The sequence below is a fragment of the Acartia tonsa genome, chromosome 7 (assembly GCF_053477335.1).
Source record: "Acartia tonsa isolate MP-2025a chromosome 7, ASM5347733v1, whole genome shotgun sequence".
Taxonomy (NCBI): domain Eukaryota; kingdom Metazoa; phylum Arthropoda; class Copepoda; order Calanoida; family Acartiidae; genus Acartia; species Acartia tonsa.
This window is the reverse complement of record NC_137266.1, coordinates 49046069-49065891: the sequence shown is the minus strand read 5'-3', so window position 1 is coordinate 49065891 and position 19823 is coordinate 49046069. Positions and strand designations below refer to the sequence as shown.

General features: G+C 35.1%; 1 protein-coding gene across 1 annotated transcript in view; it reads right to left on the bottom strand.

Moving 5' to 3' along the window:
• The window catches only part of LOC145323900 (E3 ubiquitin-protein ligase SHPRH), a 44217-nt gene extending 24850 nt beyond the window's left edge, over nucleotides 1-19367 (bottom strand). The window contains exons 1-18 of the mRNA XM_080166499.1: nucleotides 19235-19367; nucleotides 18814-18887; nucleotides 18461-18560; nucleotides 17920-17997; nucleotides 17244-17317; nucleotides 16758-16829; nucleotides 16259-16331; nucleotides 15700-15738; nucleotides 13660-13736; nucleotides 12013-12102; nucleotides 11645-11684; nucleotides 10896-10988; nucleotides 10310-10398; nucleotides 9279-9363; nucleotides 2220-2282; nucleotides 1500-1718; nucleotides 1112-1174; nucleotides 256-354 (exon numbers count right to left, since the gene is read on the bottom strand). Of these exons, the coding sequence (XP_080022625.1) occupies nucleotides 256-354; nucleotides 1112-1174; nucleotides 1500-1718; nucleotides 2220-2282; nucleotides 9279-9363; nucleotides 10310-10398; nucleotides 10896-10988; nucleotides 11645-11684; nucleotides 12013-12102; nucleotides 13660-13736; nucleotides 15700-15738; nucleotides 16259-16331; nucleotides 16758-16829; nucleotides 17244-17317; nucleotides 17920-17997; nucleotides 18461-18560; nucleotides 18814-18887; nucleotides 19235-19363 (1557 nt within the window). The 5' untranslated portion in view covers nucleotides 19364-19367. The remainder of the gene's footprint in view (nucleotides 1-255; nucleotides 355-1111; nucleotides 1175-1499; nucleotides 1719-2219; nucleotides 2283-9278; nucleotides 9364-10309; nucleotides 10399-10895; nucleotides 10989-11644; nucleotides 11685-12012; nucleotides 12103-13659; nucleotides 13737-15699; nucleotides 15739-16258; nucleotides 16332-16757; nucleotides 16830-17243; nucleotides 17318-17919; nucleotides 17998-18460; nucleotides 18561-18813; nucleotides 18888-19234) is intronic.
• Nucleotides 19368-19823: the final 456 nt, after the last annotated feature.

The following is a 19823-nucleotide window of genomic DNA, read 5'->3' as shown; positions in this document are numbered from 1 at the left end:
AATACTTCAGGTGTTTAGACAGAAAAGGAGAGATTGGCTCCCCTTAGTTATACTTGGTTGTTGGACCTACTATAAAGAAACAATCATTCTAGGTTTTATTAGTGTCTGTTTGTATGTCAATATACTTAACCTGAAGGCTGAGAGAGAGGGGGGATAATTTTTATTTTCTACAGAAGGTTTAATTTTGTGTATCATCATTGGGGATGTACATCATTTTATCGTCCATTGTCTTATCCCTTCAGATCCCTGACTTACCCTACTGGGAGCTGGTGGTGTAAAATCTTGATCATTTTGATCATCTTGGTAATCATCATCACTAGAGTCAGAATGAAGATCACTAACTCCACCATCAACCTAAATTATTGATGAAATTGATGAAATGGAATACTTCAGATACTAGGATTTTCTAAAAAAGTTGAAAAGAATAAAAAAGGTAATTGTGGTAACACTTTTATAGAATGTAAATCAAAATTTTAAAAAAATAATAAGAAATTTCAAATTAGTATCAGGCATATGCTATTTCTAATTAGCCGTTTCGATGTCTTGTTGGACATACAATGATCCAATACTTTAATCCTTAAATAAAAGTAACATAATCTCTGAGATGGGTTTTTGAAAGATGAATGCCGCGTTTTTTGATTGATTGATTGACTAGACAAAGTATACAACTATTTATTTAATTATTTCGCTGTTGTTGGTACGGCCTTCATAGAAAAAAAATTATTAGACATTATACTCTGTTAAACTCGAACGGGGCATTGATCTTCAAGATCAAATAAGGTTTTTAACAGAGTATACAACTTAAGAATTCAAATTTTAAAATTATTATTTTAGCCATTTGTACCTATAATGTCTAATACAGATCTAAAAAGATGCATTAATAAATATGCAGCGAAAATGGATTTAAGTTGTATTAGACATTATACAAATGGCTAAAGTAATAATTTTAAAATTTTGAATTCTTAAGTTGTATACTCTGTATTGAAATTCAATCGTCTTCGTTCAATCAATCAATGTCGAAAAAACGCGGCATTTTTTAAAACCCCATCTCTGACTGTGTGTACCGAAAGCACTCGTAGCCGCTAGTAATAAATATAGCAACAAATGTCACCTGTGAAATGTCAATGGTGTTAGACCGAAGGATATCAGAATCTATTCTTGTTTCATCATTCTCCTAAATCATATTACATTCAGCATGCTTGAATTGTTATTAATCAAAAAATACCTAGTAATAAGAACTCTAATTGCAGGGATCTAAAGAGATAAGACAATGGGCGATAAATTTATGTACATCCCCAATGATAAGACACGAAAATTAAATGTTTGGACACTCAACTTAATGAACCAATACATTCAAAATTCAACAAAAGTCCATAAAGTTGTTTAGCCAACGAATAAGAAAACGTTATTATAAAACATTTGGAACTAGAGTATTTAACAGTCCAATGTAAGCTGTATATTTGTCTTTTAAAAATTTCAAGGAAAGAAAATATTACTACCTTATCATCAATGATAAATTCTGTGGGGGATTTTTCCCTGGCCCGCGGATTTCTTCTCTTCTTTGTCTTCTCAACAATAACCGGTTTTAAGTACCCAGGCTCGGGCACATTGGGCCGGGGATTGTTGAGCATGCAGGCCAACACTTCTACAGTCTTCCCCAGGCCCATTTCATCAGCTAGTATCCCACCGGGTGCCGACGGACGTAGCAATGGTTTTTCCTGAAACAATCTCTCTCAAAGTTCAAATCTAGCTCTGAATCCTACCCACACCTTCTTATTTTTGAAGTAAATTAAAAATAGAAGGATGGGGGGGGGGGGGGGTGTTATCCAATACCACACACCTACAGGGCTAAGCATAGGTTTCTGTGCTTGAATAGGGACAGTAGGTAAAACCACCTTGTGCTTTGTAATGCGCCTTCTTGGCGGTTTTATAATGGAAAGAAGTTCAAATCTGGTAAATTTGAAAACTTCTCAATTAATCAAATGCGTTATCACAGTCAAAAAGACAAGTAATATGAAGTTAAAAGCAACTGACAAAAACTCCTTCTTCTCTTAAGCATGGGAATTCTATTAAGAACGCTATTTCTCATTTTTATATAATGATTTACCAGTGTTGGAAATTAGAAAATTTTAAAATGATTCATCAAATGTTTTAACAGTCAAAAAGACAAGTAATATAAACTTAAAAGCAACTGCCAAAAAAAATAAAAATTATATTACCTTTACAATAAATCCACCAAAGAGATTAAAATACAAAACACTACCATCAAGGCTACGTACTTCCTATAATAAAAACACTTAAATAATAAAAGTATATTTCCAGTATGGCTTTGAAACAGATTAATATATAACTGGTCCTACGGCCATTCTGAAAATTCAGAACCACGAAAAGCTTTTTATAATACTATGCGATAAATAACTATGACAAGATAAATATCTTGTGATTTTCACAATTTAAATAACTTTTCATTTGGTTCATTGAATATTAAAATAGTATACATTAACTTCAAGATATCATTGTTTGATTCCTGCATAAATATCATTTTTAAGTTCTTTTTAAATGTATATATAGATATCCCAGACAACTACCTAGTTCCTGTAGTGGGGACCTTTTTCGTCAAATTAATTTAGGTTGTTTTGTAGCGACTTGGCTGTGTTAATATTTCCGACGCTATTGGCTGTTCCTGACTGCATGGTATTGAGTTGCGCCAGTTTTTTGGCCAATGCATTCCCCCTAATCCAGGGAAAGGTGGTGTGTAGAAAATATATCTGATCCTTTTCACATATCTTTTTTATCCACTAGGTGCTATTTTACCTCCTAGTGGTCTTTCCTGGACAACGGATCTACAATGCAAGGATAAGAATATAATTGACTCACTTTTAAGTATTTGACTCCTTTGTATCCTTTAGCTATAAGATACGGCAAAATTCTTAGCACTGAAAATCTTAGGTTTTGACTCCCTTCCCCCTGAAACAAATGTCGTCTTTTCACTGAAAGCAAAATATAAACAGCTGTTTCTTGTTTACCTTTTTTACACTTTAATTTTTCCCGCATGGAGAACGGCTGCTACTAACTTTTCCCTTATTTTCTTTTCTTTTATACTTTCAGTGAAATAAAATAAAATAAAAAAACTAAAGATATATTACCTCCACACTTAACCAAACCACCCAAAATAATTAAAATTTTCCCGCAAACAACATGTGATTTTTTTTAGGTGTCGAAATCACATCTTTTAGGTTTAACAGGCACCTAACCCCATCCATTTCAGATATGTCAAGCTCTAACAATGATACACCTACCAGTGATCGAAACACTGGGACCCAGATTGACAGTGGTGCCGGCAGCGCAGCCAATCTGCAGGACGGCGATAATGTTGTCGTTCTACCAGCTACTGACGGGGCAGGGGGGTCTGTTGTGACTTTGGCAGCCCCCACCCAGCAAGCGACGAAGTCCTCCACAGTGAAAAAAAAGAGGGAAAACACACCAAGAAAGGTAGGAACTTTTAATAATAGCAAAAGTGCATTGTTATCAGAGTACAAAAATCAAAATGAAAGTCCTTCTAAATTGAAAAATTTTAAGGTTGTGCAAGAAAGCTTAAGATCTTCTCCAAGGCTTCAAGGTACAAAAAGAACCTTTGTGCCTCTGGCCAGGGATGATAAAACCGGAACCGGAGCTACCCCTGTAAAGGAGAGCAAGGTAAAGGGTGTATCCCCCCTGTCCAGCAGCACACCCCAAGCGGAGGCGCAAGCCAATGCCGAGAAAATAGAGGAGGGGTGTATTGAAAAATCCCCCACCTCGAGCAATCTATCTATCCAGGGGGAAGAGTTTCCTCCCTTGCCCCTGGCTAGTAAGAAAACTAAAGGTTTTAAAGGCAAAACCCTAGAAACATTGAAGAAATCTAAAGCTAATTTGCAGGACAAAACTGTAGCTGTGGAGTCTGATCCAGAATCAGGTTCTGGCTCAGACTCTTCAGTGGATAGTCACACTAAGTTTCTTGATAACTATATGGAAAGCATAGATGAAGGTGACGGCAGTGGCTTCAATGGTTTCACTCAGGAAGAGCTCAATGCTGCTCAAAAAACTAGAGTAGAATTGAACACAAGCTTCGGGAGTGACACTATTGAGTCCACTAAAGCCACTCTTCATGATGTAAATGACACCAATGAGAATGACTACGTTGGAGAATGGAAATCCGCCCCAAAAAAGGGAAGCAAGGGAGAAAAGGGAAAGGGTGAAGGCAGCGGACAAAATCCTCCAGCTAAGCCAAACTCTGTTAGTGTCAATATGCAAACATCTAATTCTGTTACTATTCAGGAAAGGAGGAAACATTTGAACAGAAAGGAAGGAGAGGAAGGTTATGGTCAAGGGGCGAAGCCTAAGAAGGCTAAACTTGACAACTCCTCCTCCTTTGCAACGGCCCTTAAAAAGGGTCTTAAAATTGAAGTAAGATCCACTAGATCAAATTCAGATCTAGACCAGATAGACTTCAATCACCTGGAGCTATACATGACAAACACATATATTGATGCTGTGGTTAAACCATCCTTCAATATAGTAAGGGATATGGTAGAAAAAGGAAGGAGCATGGGAGGCGTATGGTACGTCCTCAAGAATGAAGAATACATGAATTGGATTCTAGACTGTATTCCAAGGGCTGGCATACCTGAGGGCAGATCCGATTATGGATACAAGGTCTTCGGACCTGGTTGCAGGCCCTACAGGTACTTCTTGATCAAGGGTATCAAAGAGAACATCTGGAGATCCAGGGAGAAATTTGTAGCTCTTATCAGAGCTCTAAACCCTCACCTGGACTACATGGTAGATGACTTTGAGGATGGCTCTAAAAGGCCAACACATATCAGAGTCTGCAGTGGACTCCTAAACAAGAAGAAAGAGGTCACAAATAAGGGACATTTCTCCATTATTCTAGAAATGGATGAGTTCTTAATCAAGGACTTAATCAGGGAGGATAACCTAGTGTCAGTGGCAATGTTCTCCCAGGTAAAGGCTGTTGGTGGAGGCATCGAAAAGGCCATGAAACTCAGGGGAGTTAAGGAAATGGAGGGCGCCACCAGCCTCGAGGATCTCCTGGCTGATACCAAGCTGCAGGATGACATAAGGGACATGGACATAGAACAGGATACCAACGGCCAGAATCAGGCAGGAACCCAGGAGGAATCTGCCATGGAAAATGGTGAATAGGTAAAAATTTAATTTTCAATAATCGGCGTAGGGATAGGTCAAGTGTAGCCATAAAAATCTCACAGTTAAATCTCCATCACTGTGTGACGGCTATGACTACACATGATCAATTTTTACATAGAAATCATAACACTAGTAAATCGCATATTAAATACTCTGGCTCCATTTCTCTCATTCAGGAGCCTTATTTTAATGCAAGAAACTTTAAAGTACAAGGTTTTTCAAAGGATTTAAAACTCTTTGTTGGTACTAACAACAGCAAACTCCGTGCGTGTATCGTTGTAAGTAAAGAAATTGATGCGTGGCTTATAAACCAATTCTCAAATGAGGACATGGTAGCAGTTGGGGTCAAACAAAACAATAATATTAACATCTATTGTTCCGTCTATTTACCATATGATAGTCCATCCCCGCCCCCCAGTGATTTACTAATTAAGTTGGTGGATCATTGTAGGGTAAAGGGTTGGGGTATCATTATAGGATCTGATGCCAACAGCTGGAACCAAGTCTGGGGCTCCTCAGACAACAACCCCCGGGGGACAGCACTTTTGGACTGGATCCTGGGGACACAACTACATATTGTAAATAAAGGTAATAAACCAACTTTTAATGATATTAGGAGGGAACAAGTTATAGATATAACCTTATGTAGTAATAACATTGTGGACAACATTGAAAATTGGCATGTCAGCAATGATGTCACTCTCTCTGATCACAACAGAATAGAGTTTGACCTCATTCTTGAACATGCAGACAACCCTAATGATACCTACAGGAATATTAAAAAAACTAATTGGTCAACTTTTAAAAAGGATTTAAAGGAAAATTTTCAGGACACAGGTAACGAGGACATTGATACAATGGCCACAGAGCTTGAAGAAGCTATAATTAAGTCTTATTTAAGTAGCAGCAAGGTACTTAAATTCAAAAAAAATAAAAAGCCACCCTGGTGGAACAAAGACCTTACCATACTCCAAAAAAGGGTCCATTCCACTAGGATAAAGTGTAACAGGTATAAAACACCGGAAAACCAGGAGGAGCATAATTCCTTTAAAAGGGATTATAAGTACAAAATTAGGAAGGCAAAGGAGGAAGGTTGGCAAAAATTTTGCACAGAATTAGAAGATCTGACCTCTGCAGCCAGATTACAGAAAACATTAAAACAAGGTAAAAAACAAATGTTTGGTACATATAAAAAACCAGATGGATCATATACAGAGACACCTGAGGAAACTCTAAAACTGTTATTGGACACACACTTTCCAGACAGTGAGGTAAATATAGATCATATTCCAAGAACATATGAACCAAGTAATCTAGATGTCAACAAGGTAATAAATACCCAATCGGTTAAAGCAGCTTTTAAATCTTTTAAACCATATAAAAGTTGTGGGCCAGATGGGATTTACCCAGCCATGCTACAGCAAGGTATAGACATTATAGTACAAAAGGTAGTTAGTATCTACAGAAAAAGCCTCCAAACGGGAATTATCCCAAAGGCATGGCTAAAGGTAAAAATTGTCTTCATCAGTAAACCAGGTAAAGTAGATCTTAGTGACCCCAAGTCGGTCAGACCCATCAGTCTTACATCCTTCTTGTTAAAGGGACTAGAACGTATCATTTTCTGGCACCTTAACAAGACAACCTTCAAGTACAACAAACTTCACCAGAATCTCTTCTCATACCAGGAAGGTAAAGGTACAGAGGATGCTTTGCACTCTCTAGTTCACAAGGTTGAAAAAGCCTTGGAGAAAAAAGAATTTGCAGTTGCTCTATTTCTAGACATAGACGCTGCTTTTTCAAAGGCAAGTATTGAGAGTATTCTCAAAAACATGGAAAGAAAAGGTATTGATCCAGGTATAGTACGCTGGTCTGAATACATGTTAGTACACAGAGAATGTTTTGCAACCTTAAATGGAGAAACAGTAATGAAGGTACCAACTAGAGGCACTCCCCAAGGAGGTATTTTAAGTATCATTTTCTGGAACCTGGAGCCAGATGGCCTTCTGGACAGGTTCCCACAGGTACATCCCAGTCTTATAAACTGTTTTGCAGATGATATTGTAGATATCATATCAGGTATTGACATGAGCACCATAGAGTGCAGACTCAGGCAAGACATAAACATTTTAGAAAAATGGGCCACAGACAGCGGCCTCAGTTTCAGTGGCCAAAAAACCAAGGTAATGGTTTTCACACTGAAAAGAAAGTACAGAAACCCCATATTGTTCTTACAAGGTGAACAAATAGAGGTGGTACAACATTTTAAGTATTTAGGTGTCACCCTAGACAGTAAACTGACCTGGTGTAAACACATTGAGAACATCACAAACAAGGCCACCAAGACTCTGGCCATGTGCAGGTCAACCATTGGCAGAAACTGGGGACTTAAACCTAAGGTATGTCGCTGGATTTATATCAGCCTTATTAGGCCTATATTATCCTATGCAAGTGTTGTATGGCTAAAGGTTGCCATAGAAAAAAGTAAGTTTTGTAAACTTGAAAAAGTTCAAAGACAAGGTTGCCGCCTCACCCTTAGTGCAATGTGCACCACAGGGTCAGAATCAATGGAGACCATCCTAGACATCAGACCCATTGAGATTCATCTCAAGGAAGTGGCCCTAAAAAGCTACATCAGGTTAGTAAGGAATGGAAACTGGAAACATAAACCTGGAGAAACCCATAGTAAGTATAATCATTCAGTTATTGTAACTGAATTAAGCAAAGAAATACAAGATATTTCAATGCCAACGGACAAACTTCTTCTTAAAGAGAGGGAGACCTGTGATTTTAACACAATCATTAAATCCAGGACAGAAATGGAAAGTATTAAAGTTCATATGAAACCCAGAACCCCAAATACAATAAATGTATTCACCGATGGTTCCAAAACAGGAGCAGGTAGCGGTTATGGTTACATTTGTAAAGGTACAACAGATATCAAGGCACAAAACTTTGATCATCTAGGTAAGCTCGCCACTGTTTTCCAAGCTGAATTATCAGCACTGGAACAAGCCGCGGCAAAACTTATTCAACTCAATATTTCGGACAACACTATCAACTTTTTTGTTGACAGTCAGGCCGCCATTATGGCAGTAAGTAACTTCACAGTGGTCAACAAGAGTGTTCTTAATGCAAAGAAAGCTCTTAATATTCTTAGCAGAGATAATGTTGTTAATGTAAACTGGATACCAAGTCATGTCGGCCACCTTGGCAACGAGGTGGCGGACAGACTTGCCAAGCTAGGTTCCTATGGAGGCGACAGCCATAGGACCAGGCCAGAACCATACTTACCTGTGTCGCTAACGTACATTAATTCTACTATTAAGGAATGGGGACTAAGAGAACATCAGAAAAAATGGCGAACCAGGAAGAAAAAATCAGACTGCAGGCAGACAAAAATGATGCTACCCAGCATACGTAATAAAGCCTGGAATTTTATCCAAAATTGGACAAGAAGAGATGTCATGTACATAACTCAAATTCTAACAGGACATGCATGTGTTAACAAACACCTTAAAGAAATGGGGTTTGCTGACACAAAAGCATGTGAACATTGCAATGACCCCATTGAATCTATTGAACACATCTTAGGAGATTGTCCCAAATACAATCAAATAAGGGCAAACATCTTCGGTAATAACATTATATTAGCTAAACACTTTTGGGAACTCAATCTGAGGGATTTAGTAAAATTCTTCAAGAAAACCAAAAGATTTAGCTACTTTGAATAAGTATTAGCAACCATAATGTAAATATATATACACACTTATTTTTAGGTAAATACTGTATATACTGTAAGCTCTATTGAGAGAGGAGGAGAGAGAGAGAGAGAGAGAGAGAGAGAGAGAGAGAGAGAGAGAGAGAGAGAGAGAGAGAGCGGGGAAGGTGGAGAAGATGAGGTATGAGGTGACGGACCTAGAGTCTGGCCTTGGTGATCATCAAGTTGGCTGTGCAGCCCAGGAAGATCACCACCTCACCCGAGGTTATCAGGTATCCCCCTAATCCAACTATTAATGTCGCCCACCTGATATAGCAGCAGTTGAACCATTTTAACGCCTTTAGATATTTCCTACCTTAAACAAAGGGCTTAATTTTTCTTCATCATCGACCAAATTTTCATCAAGATTCCGTTTATATTCTTCTCGATCTAACATCCATCTAAAATAATTTTCGGGTCATGGAAAGAAAACGAAGTTGATTTGTCTAGCCATCTGTATATCAATCTATGTCTATCAATATATCTATCTAATCTATATCTATCTATCTAACTCACCTATCAGCGTCTGCTTGGTAGCAAACAATGGTGTCGAGGGTTGATTTGTCTATCCATCTATATATCTATCTATTTACCTATCTATCTATCCATCTACCTCACCTAACCGCGTCTGCTTGATAAGATCTTAGCTTTGGTAGCAAACAATGGTGTTGAGGGTTGATTTGTCTATCTATCTATATAACTATCTATCTACCTATCTATCTTACTCACCTAACCGCTTCTGCTTGACAAGGTCTAAGCTTTGGTGTTGAGGGTTGATTTATCTATCCATCTATATATCTATCTATGTCTATCCATACATCTATCTAATCTATGTCTATCTATCTACCTCACCTGACCACGTCTGCTTGATATGTTTTTAGCTTTGGTGTTGAGGGTTGATTTGTCTATCCATCTATATATCAATATGCCTATCTTTATCTATCTATATTCATATGTCTATCTATCTCTCTCACCTGACCGCGTCTGCTTGATAAGGTCTGTGCTTTGGTAGCAAACAATGGTGTTGAGGGTTGATTTGTCTATCCATCTATATATATATCTATGACTATATATTAATTCCTATCTATCTTTATACCTATCTATCTACCTATCTACCTCACCTAACAGCGTCTGCTTGATAAGGTCTAAGTTTTGGTGTTGAGGGTTGATTTTTCTATCCATCTATATAACTATCTATCTATCTATATACCTATCTTTCTATCTATCTATCTAACTCACCTAACAGCGTCTGCTTGATAAGGTCTAAGCTTTGGTGTTGAGGGTTGATTTGTCTATCTATCTATGTATATAACTATCTATGACTATCTATCTATCTATCTAACTCACCTGACAGCGTCTGCTTGATAAGGTCTTAGCTTTGGTAGCAAGCAATGATGTTGAGGGTTAATTTGTACTCGAGAATTTCTTTCCTCTCGCTAAAATAAATTTCATAAAAATGTCAGGATGTTTGACAGTTTATCTGTACCATAAATCATAAATTTAGGGTGATGTTACATCCCCCTCCCTCACCCGCCACCCCCCCTACTCTTGCGTAGAGGCCTTTTCTTGAATTTGGTTTAGGAGATCTAATTGGACAGAAACAAAACTTGTCTACTATAAAGTATCAGTTTGTCTTGAAAAGCTCCTTAAAAATATAAAAAAGACGATATTTTAATAATATATTTCTTAATTAAGGTTTCAGAGATCTTATTGAACAGAGACAAAAAATTTATCAAGTTATGTTTATTATTGTAAAGTAACATGATATCTCTATGTCAATTTGTACCGAAAAATCTCACAAATCGCTGAACTAATATGGTTCTCCTTTACAGGGTAGATTCTCAAAGGTCCTGGGAAGGTTTATATATTTATTTTGGGGGGAGGTACCCCACCCTCCCAAGAGAAATCACCCTTAAAGAATGTTAAAAATAACCTGTTGATCATGATGTTTCTTGACAATAGTATAGAGACGGTCAATGTCATGGTTGAGGTTAGGTTGACCCGTGTACTCTTCGCTTTCAATACTATTCACATAATATAATCATTATTTCAACACAGAGAGAGGGTACAATAGGCTGTTTATTACACAAGTCCCCAGAGTTTTCAAAAACCCGTTTTTTTATTCGTTGGCTAAACAACTTAGGAACTTTTGATTGGTTGGTTTATTAAGTTGAGTGTTCGAACGATTAAACCACTAATTTTAACCTACAGAAGGGGTTATTCTTTTCTTTGTATCATCATTCGGGATGTACATCAATTTATCGGCCATTGTTGGATCCCAGACTTCAACAGCTGCCGCTAGTAAGTAATTTGGCGGCTGAAACATAAGCTGCGGATAAACTAAAATCTGGAGAATTCAAAGTGGTAGGTAAAATTCGTCATCAAGTATCAATTTTAAATCTTTTACAGTGTGGCCTCGAAACCAATTAATATCCATTGGATTAGAACCAGTTCTCAGCCATACTTAAAAATCATATAGGTATAGCATCGTATTTCAGACAACTTTCCACGAATATCAAAATAAAGTTTTGTAAGCCCGGTACTTCGGCCAGTCGGGGCTAATAAAAATGGTTTTAATCTTACATTTTTCCATTTCAATACCCTAATAATATTCTGTCAAAAAGTCAAGCTAATATTGGACTCAATTGTTCTTGTTTCAAATAATGATTATAATAATTTCCTGAAACAATGCTCAAGAGCCCGTTTAACTTGTCTATGCACTAGAAAGATAATTCGATTTGATATGTAATTAGGATTTTGCCAAATTCAGTGACCAATTCTTGACTTTTAAATGAGTGGGTGGTAATCTAAGTGGATGTATTCATCCCCAAACACTAAAATTCTACCCCTATTGTTGTCTATAATAAATCCCCATTAGCCTTAAGCCCACACCAACCTACACCCCCTCAATTTTGGTTATAGGGAGGTTTTAAAAATAATAGCGGGGAGGGGGGCTGTGTCAAAACCATATGTGAGCCATTATGATAAACCAAGGGAAGCAAATATAATAAAATATAAATCTAGCACATTAACATATCCCCAATATCCCTGGAAAAACGTCTGCAGGATGGTTGCACTTGGCGAGGCTTTCAGCAGTCAGGCACACATACAGTTCTACAGCACCTGATAACTCATGGTACCTGAAATAAAGATAGATAGATATATTGAGAGATAGGTTATATACAGCATGACCCTCGAAAAAGTATTTTTAAGCATCTGCAGCCTATATTTCTCAATAAAATATTAAAAGATTCATATGTACTTGTTCTCTATAATTTTCTACATCAAAGGATATCAAAATATTTTTTTTTACATCAATTATAAGCCGAGATTTTTAAAGCCAAAGTTTGGAAAAAGTGCTTGAGAAACTGGATATTGCTAAATATTTTTTAGTTTTTTATTAGTATATTACTTTTTATCAACCAGTTAAAAAACAAATAAGAAAGAAGAGCAAGTTTACAATTGATACATTTTTTATTGCATTAAAAAACGTTACTTTTACATATAAAAAACTACTTTTCAAATTTTACTGAATACATTTTTCTTATAACCATTTTCCCTCAAATCTTATAATATCTCCCACTTCTTAATATGACCTTAAATAAACCCCTCCCCAATTTATGCTCATTACCGGAAGTATTAGCGCAACGTTTACCCATAAAATTCACGCCCACTCATCAAATTAATCTAAGACACATAAAAATCATTTAAATTGTTAAATGTTCAATAAAAGTTTGTAGCTGTAACTTTTTGTTTTTTTAACTTATTTTGATAAAATAAAAAATGTTTGATTTCTGTTTATGTAAACTTTCAATTTGCTACTATTTTTTATAGGATTTTTTCTGTAAGGGTGTTTTTGCAATTTACACTAATCTAAAAATGCCTTTTAGAGCAAGTGAAAAAAGTGCTTTCAGCATGAAATAAATTTCTTGGAAACATCTTTATATAAGTTTTATAAAAAGTATTGAAATTATGAGGAAAACACGTCATTTCACTTTAAAAAAACATCTTTCTTGAAAAGTTACATTTTCCTCAGCCACTTTTTCAAAACTTTGGCTCTAAAAATCTCAGCTGTTAATTGATGTAAAAATTTTTTTTTTATATCTACTTATGTGGAAATCTACAGAGAACAAGGACATATACATTTTTTGATAATTCATTGAGAAATATGGGCTGCAGATGCTTAAAAATACTTTTTCGAGGGTCATGCTGTAGATATATAGATTAGATAGAAAGAAAGATAGATGAAAAGGCTTTCAGCAGTCAGGCACACATACAGCTCAACAGCCCCGGATATATCAACAAATCCAAAATCGAAGAAGGAACAAATCCAAATGTATAACGGGAGAATTATGTTTTTTAAATTCAAATGACATTAAACGGAAATTACTAATAAGCAGAGATTGTTAACACAATAAATGTATAAATATAAAATCCAGACAAATAATTTGCCCGAGATGTGGAGACCCTTTTTGTCTACTAGCAAATTACTTTTTGTTCTTTTGTAGGGACTCGGCTGTGTTCTTATTTCCGATTCTTTTAGCTGATTAGTGATTACATAGACACAATGCAAAATTGAGACAGTTACATATTATATAGCATATGCACCATCTATTCTATTACTTTAATATCAACACTTCTAAACAAGGTTGTGCGCATTGATGTGCAAGGAAGGTGGTGATTGGAAATTATTTTACCTGTGAAACTTTAAATGAAGAGTTTTCTGGGAGCAGGAAAAAGCGTCCATAACTTGTAAAGTATCCACATCCAAGTCCTTTATTAAAAATGCATATTCTTTATCATTAAAAGGTGTCTGTTTGTCTATCAGTCAAAAGTTTGCGTGTAAGAAAAACTTTGTAAAAAATGCAGAAAAAAATAATTATTAAAATTGGAATGAAGTTGCTTCTTTTAACGTTAAGATAAAATAACAAATAATTGATATTATCATAGTTTGAGGTTAAAACTACAGAAGATACCTGATAATGTTTTAATTGCTGTGTCGAAAAATGTTAAAATGGAAAATAATTTCACAACTTAAATTAACAAAGAGCGTTTTTTTTTCGCTGAATTTCGTAGAGTTGTGTGCATGTGCAATCTACCCGTCAAATGGGATCAGTAATATTTGACATAATATCATTTGACATAAATTTATTTGACATAAAACGTTTCACATAAAGTATCATTTGACATAAACTCATTTGACATAAAGGTACATTTGACATAAAAACGTTTTACATAAAATCATTTCACATAAAGGTACATATGATATAAAGGTACATTTGACATAAAGATACGTTTGACATAAAGATACACTTGGCATAAAGGTACATTTGACATAAAGGTACATTTAACATAAAGGTACACTTGACATAAAGGTACATTTGACATAAGGGTACTTCTCACATAAAGGTACACTTGACATAAAGGTACATTTGACATAAAGGTACATTCCCATATAAATAACCTCTTAAATAGTGGATGTAAATATTCTTTTTTTCTCCCTGAGGTAGTCATTTTTTTCCCTGGTATCTCATTTATTTCCTAATATCATTTTTTTCCCCGATCATGGCAACCGGTGAACAGAAGCTCAGTTCTGCACCACAAGCCTTGCACGACTGAAGTTCCCATGTCTATACAGTCATATTTATATGAAAATATTTTTAGAAGATTTTTGAATTTTTTTTTGAAGATTTTAGAAATTTTTATTTATTATTAAAAGAAAGCAAAATTACCTTGGGGAAAATCTTCAAAAAAAAAAATTCAAAAATCTTCTAAAAATATTTTCATATAAATATGACTGTATAGACATGGGAACTTCAGTCGTGCAAGGCTTGTGGTGCAGAACTGAGATTCTGTTCACCGGTTGCCATGCTCGGGGAAAAAAATGACTACCTCAGGTACACTTTGAAATGTATCTTTCAAATTCTGTTTTATGCCAAGTGTACCTTTATGTCAAATGTACCTTTATGCCAAGTGTACCTTTATGCCAAGGTTACCTTTATGTCAAATGTACCTTTATGCCAAGTGTACCTTTATGTCAAACGTACCTTTATGTCAAATGTACCTTTATATCATATGTACCTTTATGTCAAATGTAACTTTATGTGAAACGTTTTTATGTGAAGTGTACCTTTATGGCAAATGTTTTTATGTCAAATGTACCTTTATGTGAAATGATTTTATGCCAAATGTTTTATGTGAAATGAATTTATGTCAAATGATATTATGTCAAATATTACTGATCCCGTCAAATGCGCTTATTAGGTCAAGCTGTTCTTAACTTTGACCAAACGCATAGTATAATGACGCATTAACAGTTTGACCTAAAAAGCACATTTGACTGGAAGCTTGCACCCAAATTTAAGGAATAACGCGAAAAAAATGACGCTCTTTTGTAAAAATACTAGCGGCTACTCCCCTAGAAGCCTCTAGTGGCACTTTCTGTTTCTTTATATTTAAAATATGTCTACATTAGGTAGACGTTTATGTTGAGTTGGAATCTCTTTGTAAAATCGAGAAACGTAAAAACAATTTCGATTTTTTATATTTCTCTTGGGGGGGTGGTGGTACCCTCTCCCAAAATAGTTATAAACCTTCCCAGGACATATTAGAAGCTACCCTGTTAAGGAGAACCCGATCGGTTCAGTGGTTAGCGAGATTCATAAGTACAGACAAAAAAAGCTTATTACTTTATTTAATAGGATAATCTGCCCTAGGAAAAATTGATATAGAGTTACCTTGAGGTAGAAATAATGCCATTCATTTGGTACTTTTGCCTGAAAAAAAAAATATTTTTTAAGATAGTTAAAGGGACTATGCACAAACGAAAATGATTTTTAGTACCTTCCAGGAAGGAACCTAAGCATTTTCTTTCAGAATATATTAATTCACTATTTATCATTGTTTTATTAACGAAAAAAATATGTTTCACACCTAAAGGTGTGAGTAAAAGTGAAAAAATGTTCAGCATTTTTAATCGAAATTTAATCAGACATTTTTCTAAGTTCAATGTGTCTTAAATTGCCGATTGTCAAATGCTAAAAAATTAAAATTACTTTAATTATTTCTCATATGTATGTTCGAATTACACCTAGATAGATTGGTTTCTAACACATATAGCAGGAGTATTCTCATGTAAAGCATCAAATATCTAAAAGTCAAGTGTTTGAGTAAAAGATTTAGCACATATATCACAAGAATTTAAGTTTTTAAACTGAAATATGTGTATATGATTATGAATGCAGGGAGAGAAAGGGATATCCCTGTTGCTTGTCTGTTGGAAATAAAAATTGTAACCTGTTCCCTCCGTTTGAAATCTTTAGTGGATTCTTCTTCTTTCTTCTCATACCATTCATAATACAGAAAACTCCTAATATAAGATTTTTATATAAAATACAAAGAAGAAAAGGTAATGTTTCCCTTTGGTTGTGTAAGAAGGGTGATAATTGAGTAGTTTGGATCATTATTAGTCACGTACATAATATCAGTGCAACTCTTATCCCATGCACCTCTGCAGAGAATGTCATTCATTATGGTCACTTAATTTGGGACACCTGCCATACTTAGCGAGGGTGCGGTAATAAAGAGTTGCTCCCATGAGACAGCGGGTCAAGTCATATTGAACTCGAGCCTGAAGCTTAAGCTGGCCCTGGTGGCTAAAATACAAAAGTGTCTCATCCTACTCCAAACACTAAGAAATTATGGCTACATACACATACAAACACCAATAATCTTTAAAAATTGAAAGGAAAGACATGTGAATATTATTCTTAGAATATTAGCATAATAACATCACCTGCAAGGTATCTGAGAAATATAGACCCAAAATTTGTCTCTTTTTGGTATTTGCATCTTGGATACCTCATACCTGTAAAGGAAAAATAATTTTATATACCTATTAATTGCACACGATTTATTTTTCCCATGGTGGCAAAATATTTCATTCTCATTTACATGATTTTTCATTTAAAATAAGTAGATATTAATAAAGATTTTTGTCAGGTTCTAATAATACAACTTAAAATTATCAATACAAATTAATTTTAGAGTAACTTAGCTAAAATAGTGGTTTACACCAGGAAGGTAGTGGACAATGGGCTGTTTATTACACTATTTCCCAAAGTTTATAATAACGTTTTCTTATTCGTTGGCTTTACAACTTTGGGGACATTTAAGTGGTTGGTTTATCATATTAAGTGTCTTAACGTTTAAAACACTAATTGTAATATACAGAATGATTAATTTTGTATAATTATATCATCATTGGGTATGACTGCAATACCTGTCAAAGTCTATTTGAAGTTCTATCTTTCCAATTACAGCTTCAAATTCCTTCTCACTTTTTACAAGATTTTCCTAAATATATAGAATGTATCGTTTATGATTCCACAATCACATATTATCTTTTGATACTGACAATAGGTAACACTTTAGCATTTACAGATTTTTTCAATAAAATTTAGAGGATTTTTTTTTTAAATAGCAAATACAAATAAGCATAATTTTTTAAAAATTATCATGAAACGGCAGTAGGTATCTTTTTTTCTAAGTGCCAGTGCTATTATTTTTCCAAATATTCTATTAAAAACTTTTTAAAACATGATATAACTAAATAATAACAAACTGCTTTTCAATATCTTACCATTTGACATAATATATCTAGATGGTCCATCTGACCCCAAAATTCGTCAAACTTAAAAAGGAAATTCAAGCCTACTAACACTTTTATTTATATTTTTTGATACACGATTATAAAAAGGAAAAAAGCCGCCCTTTCAAACTAAAATCAGTACACTTTCTAACCAATAGTATCCAAGGGTTATTCCTCCACTGTTTTCCTATTGGCTGATTTAGTGAGTGTGTCTCTAGATTATCTCTATTCTATTACCAAACCAGGCTAAATTATTATTCTAATGTACTAGGATATCTAATCTATATATCTATCTATCTGTACTAACCTTTACTTCAGCATAGTAGACACTGGTTTCTAGTAGTCCATCCAATTCTAAGTCAGGCTTCCGCACTAGTTTTACAGGCTGAAAAAAATTAGGATTAATTCAATTTAAAATATTGTAGATTAAAATCTATTTAGGTATAATAATCCAGAGATCTTTAGGGATAAGACAATGGCCAAAAAAGGCTATCTTTGTAAAAACATTTCTTTGCAGGAAGTTTCTTTATACTTAGCTTTTTTTTCTTTTTTAGCAATTACCTGCTTATTGATCTGTTTTGAAATTTCAGGTGCTTTCCCCCAATGTGCCTATCGAGCACTGAACCCCTCTCTTATTTTGAAGTTAATTGAAAATAAGTAGGGGGGAGGGGATAGTTTCCCATATGCCTAACCCTGCGGGGCTACGTATTATCCAATGTGACCTAACCTTACCTAAATTAGTAAAAAAAAACTTTTTTCAAAATAAGAGAGGATTTCAGTGCTCGAGTAGGCACTTTAAGGGAAAATGCCGGCATGACTTTTTACCTACCTTTTTTTACTTTGCATACCTTATCTTTTTTTGTTCTTGCAGGGGGTGGTTTCTTTGGTGGTGCCTTTTTAGTGGCCTTCTTCTTGGCCACTGGCGGGGCATAATCTTCATCTTCAGAACTACATCATTAGTTTTAATTAGGATTGGGCCGGATACATATTTTGCCGGATGCCGAATATCCGTCAATTTATAATAACGGATATCTGGTATCCAGAATGATATTGAATTGGGTTCGGTATAATGTAAAATAGATTTTTTTCTACATGTGATTTATCTTTGGAGGGTGGTGTTACCCTACCCTAAAACAGTCGTAAACCTTCCCTGGACTAGTAAAGGAGAACCATATCGGTTCAGCGGTTAGCAACAATGCACCTGATTGAAATAGGGCCAAGATCATTATTTTCCACTTCACTATCATCATCGAAGATTACTGTGTACTCTTCATCCTAAAATTACAGAGATACTAAATTATGATGATATAAATTGCCCTTTCTGTAGGTAGATTAGAATAATCGGATAAAAATTTAGACATTAAAATTATGAAGATTATTTAAAAAACGGGATCTAAAGGGATAAGACAATGGCCGATATACATGTACATCCCCAATGATTATAAAAAAAAATTATTCCTTCCTTATATTACAATTAGTGGTTGAAACGTTTGGACACTCAACTTAGTAAACAAACCAATCAAAATTTAACAAAAGTCCCCAAAGTTGTTAAGTCAACGAATAAACAAAGGGTTATTAAAAAAACAGCTCAATGTCTCCTTCCTCAGCTCCCTGCAAATTACCGCTTGTTCTGTGGCAGCGCTACTATTTCCAGCGACAGCTGCTGAAGATGACTCGCCCATCCGCCAAGTGTTTGCCTCCCTTTCCCCCTCCCCCAGACGGGCGGGCGCTGGCGCCTTCCGCCGAGGCATTTTTTATCTGTAAATATTTATCTATTTGTGAAAATTTTTTCAGTTTGGCTTCGAAACCGATTAATATCCGGTCACTGGATAAGAACAAGTTCTCAGCCACACTGAAAAATCATGTATCGTATCATAATATATCCAGTTATCCACGATTCTAAAAATGTACAGTCATAATATTATAACAGTTTTGTTAGTCCGTTCTTTAGGCATCACGGGCCTAATAAAACAAGTTTTAATCTTATAATTCTACATTTTTATATCCGCGGAAAACAATGAAATAAATAACTACAATGTATTTGTAAAAATTTTCCTATCATAAACAAGGATGAAAACATCAATAAGTTATGAGTAAAAAATAGTAAAATATTTAATTAAAAGATAACAGAATGTAAGATGTATTATATCACAAAATTACTCTCCATACATAATAGGCAAGTAATCCTTATCATATATTAAAAATTTTCAT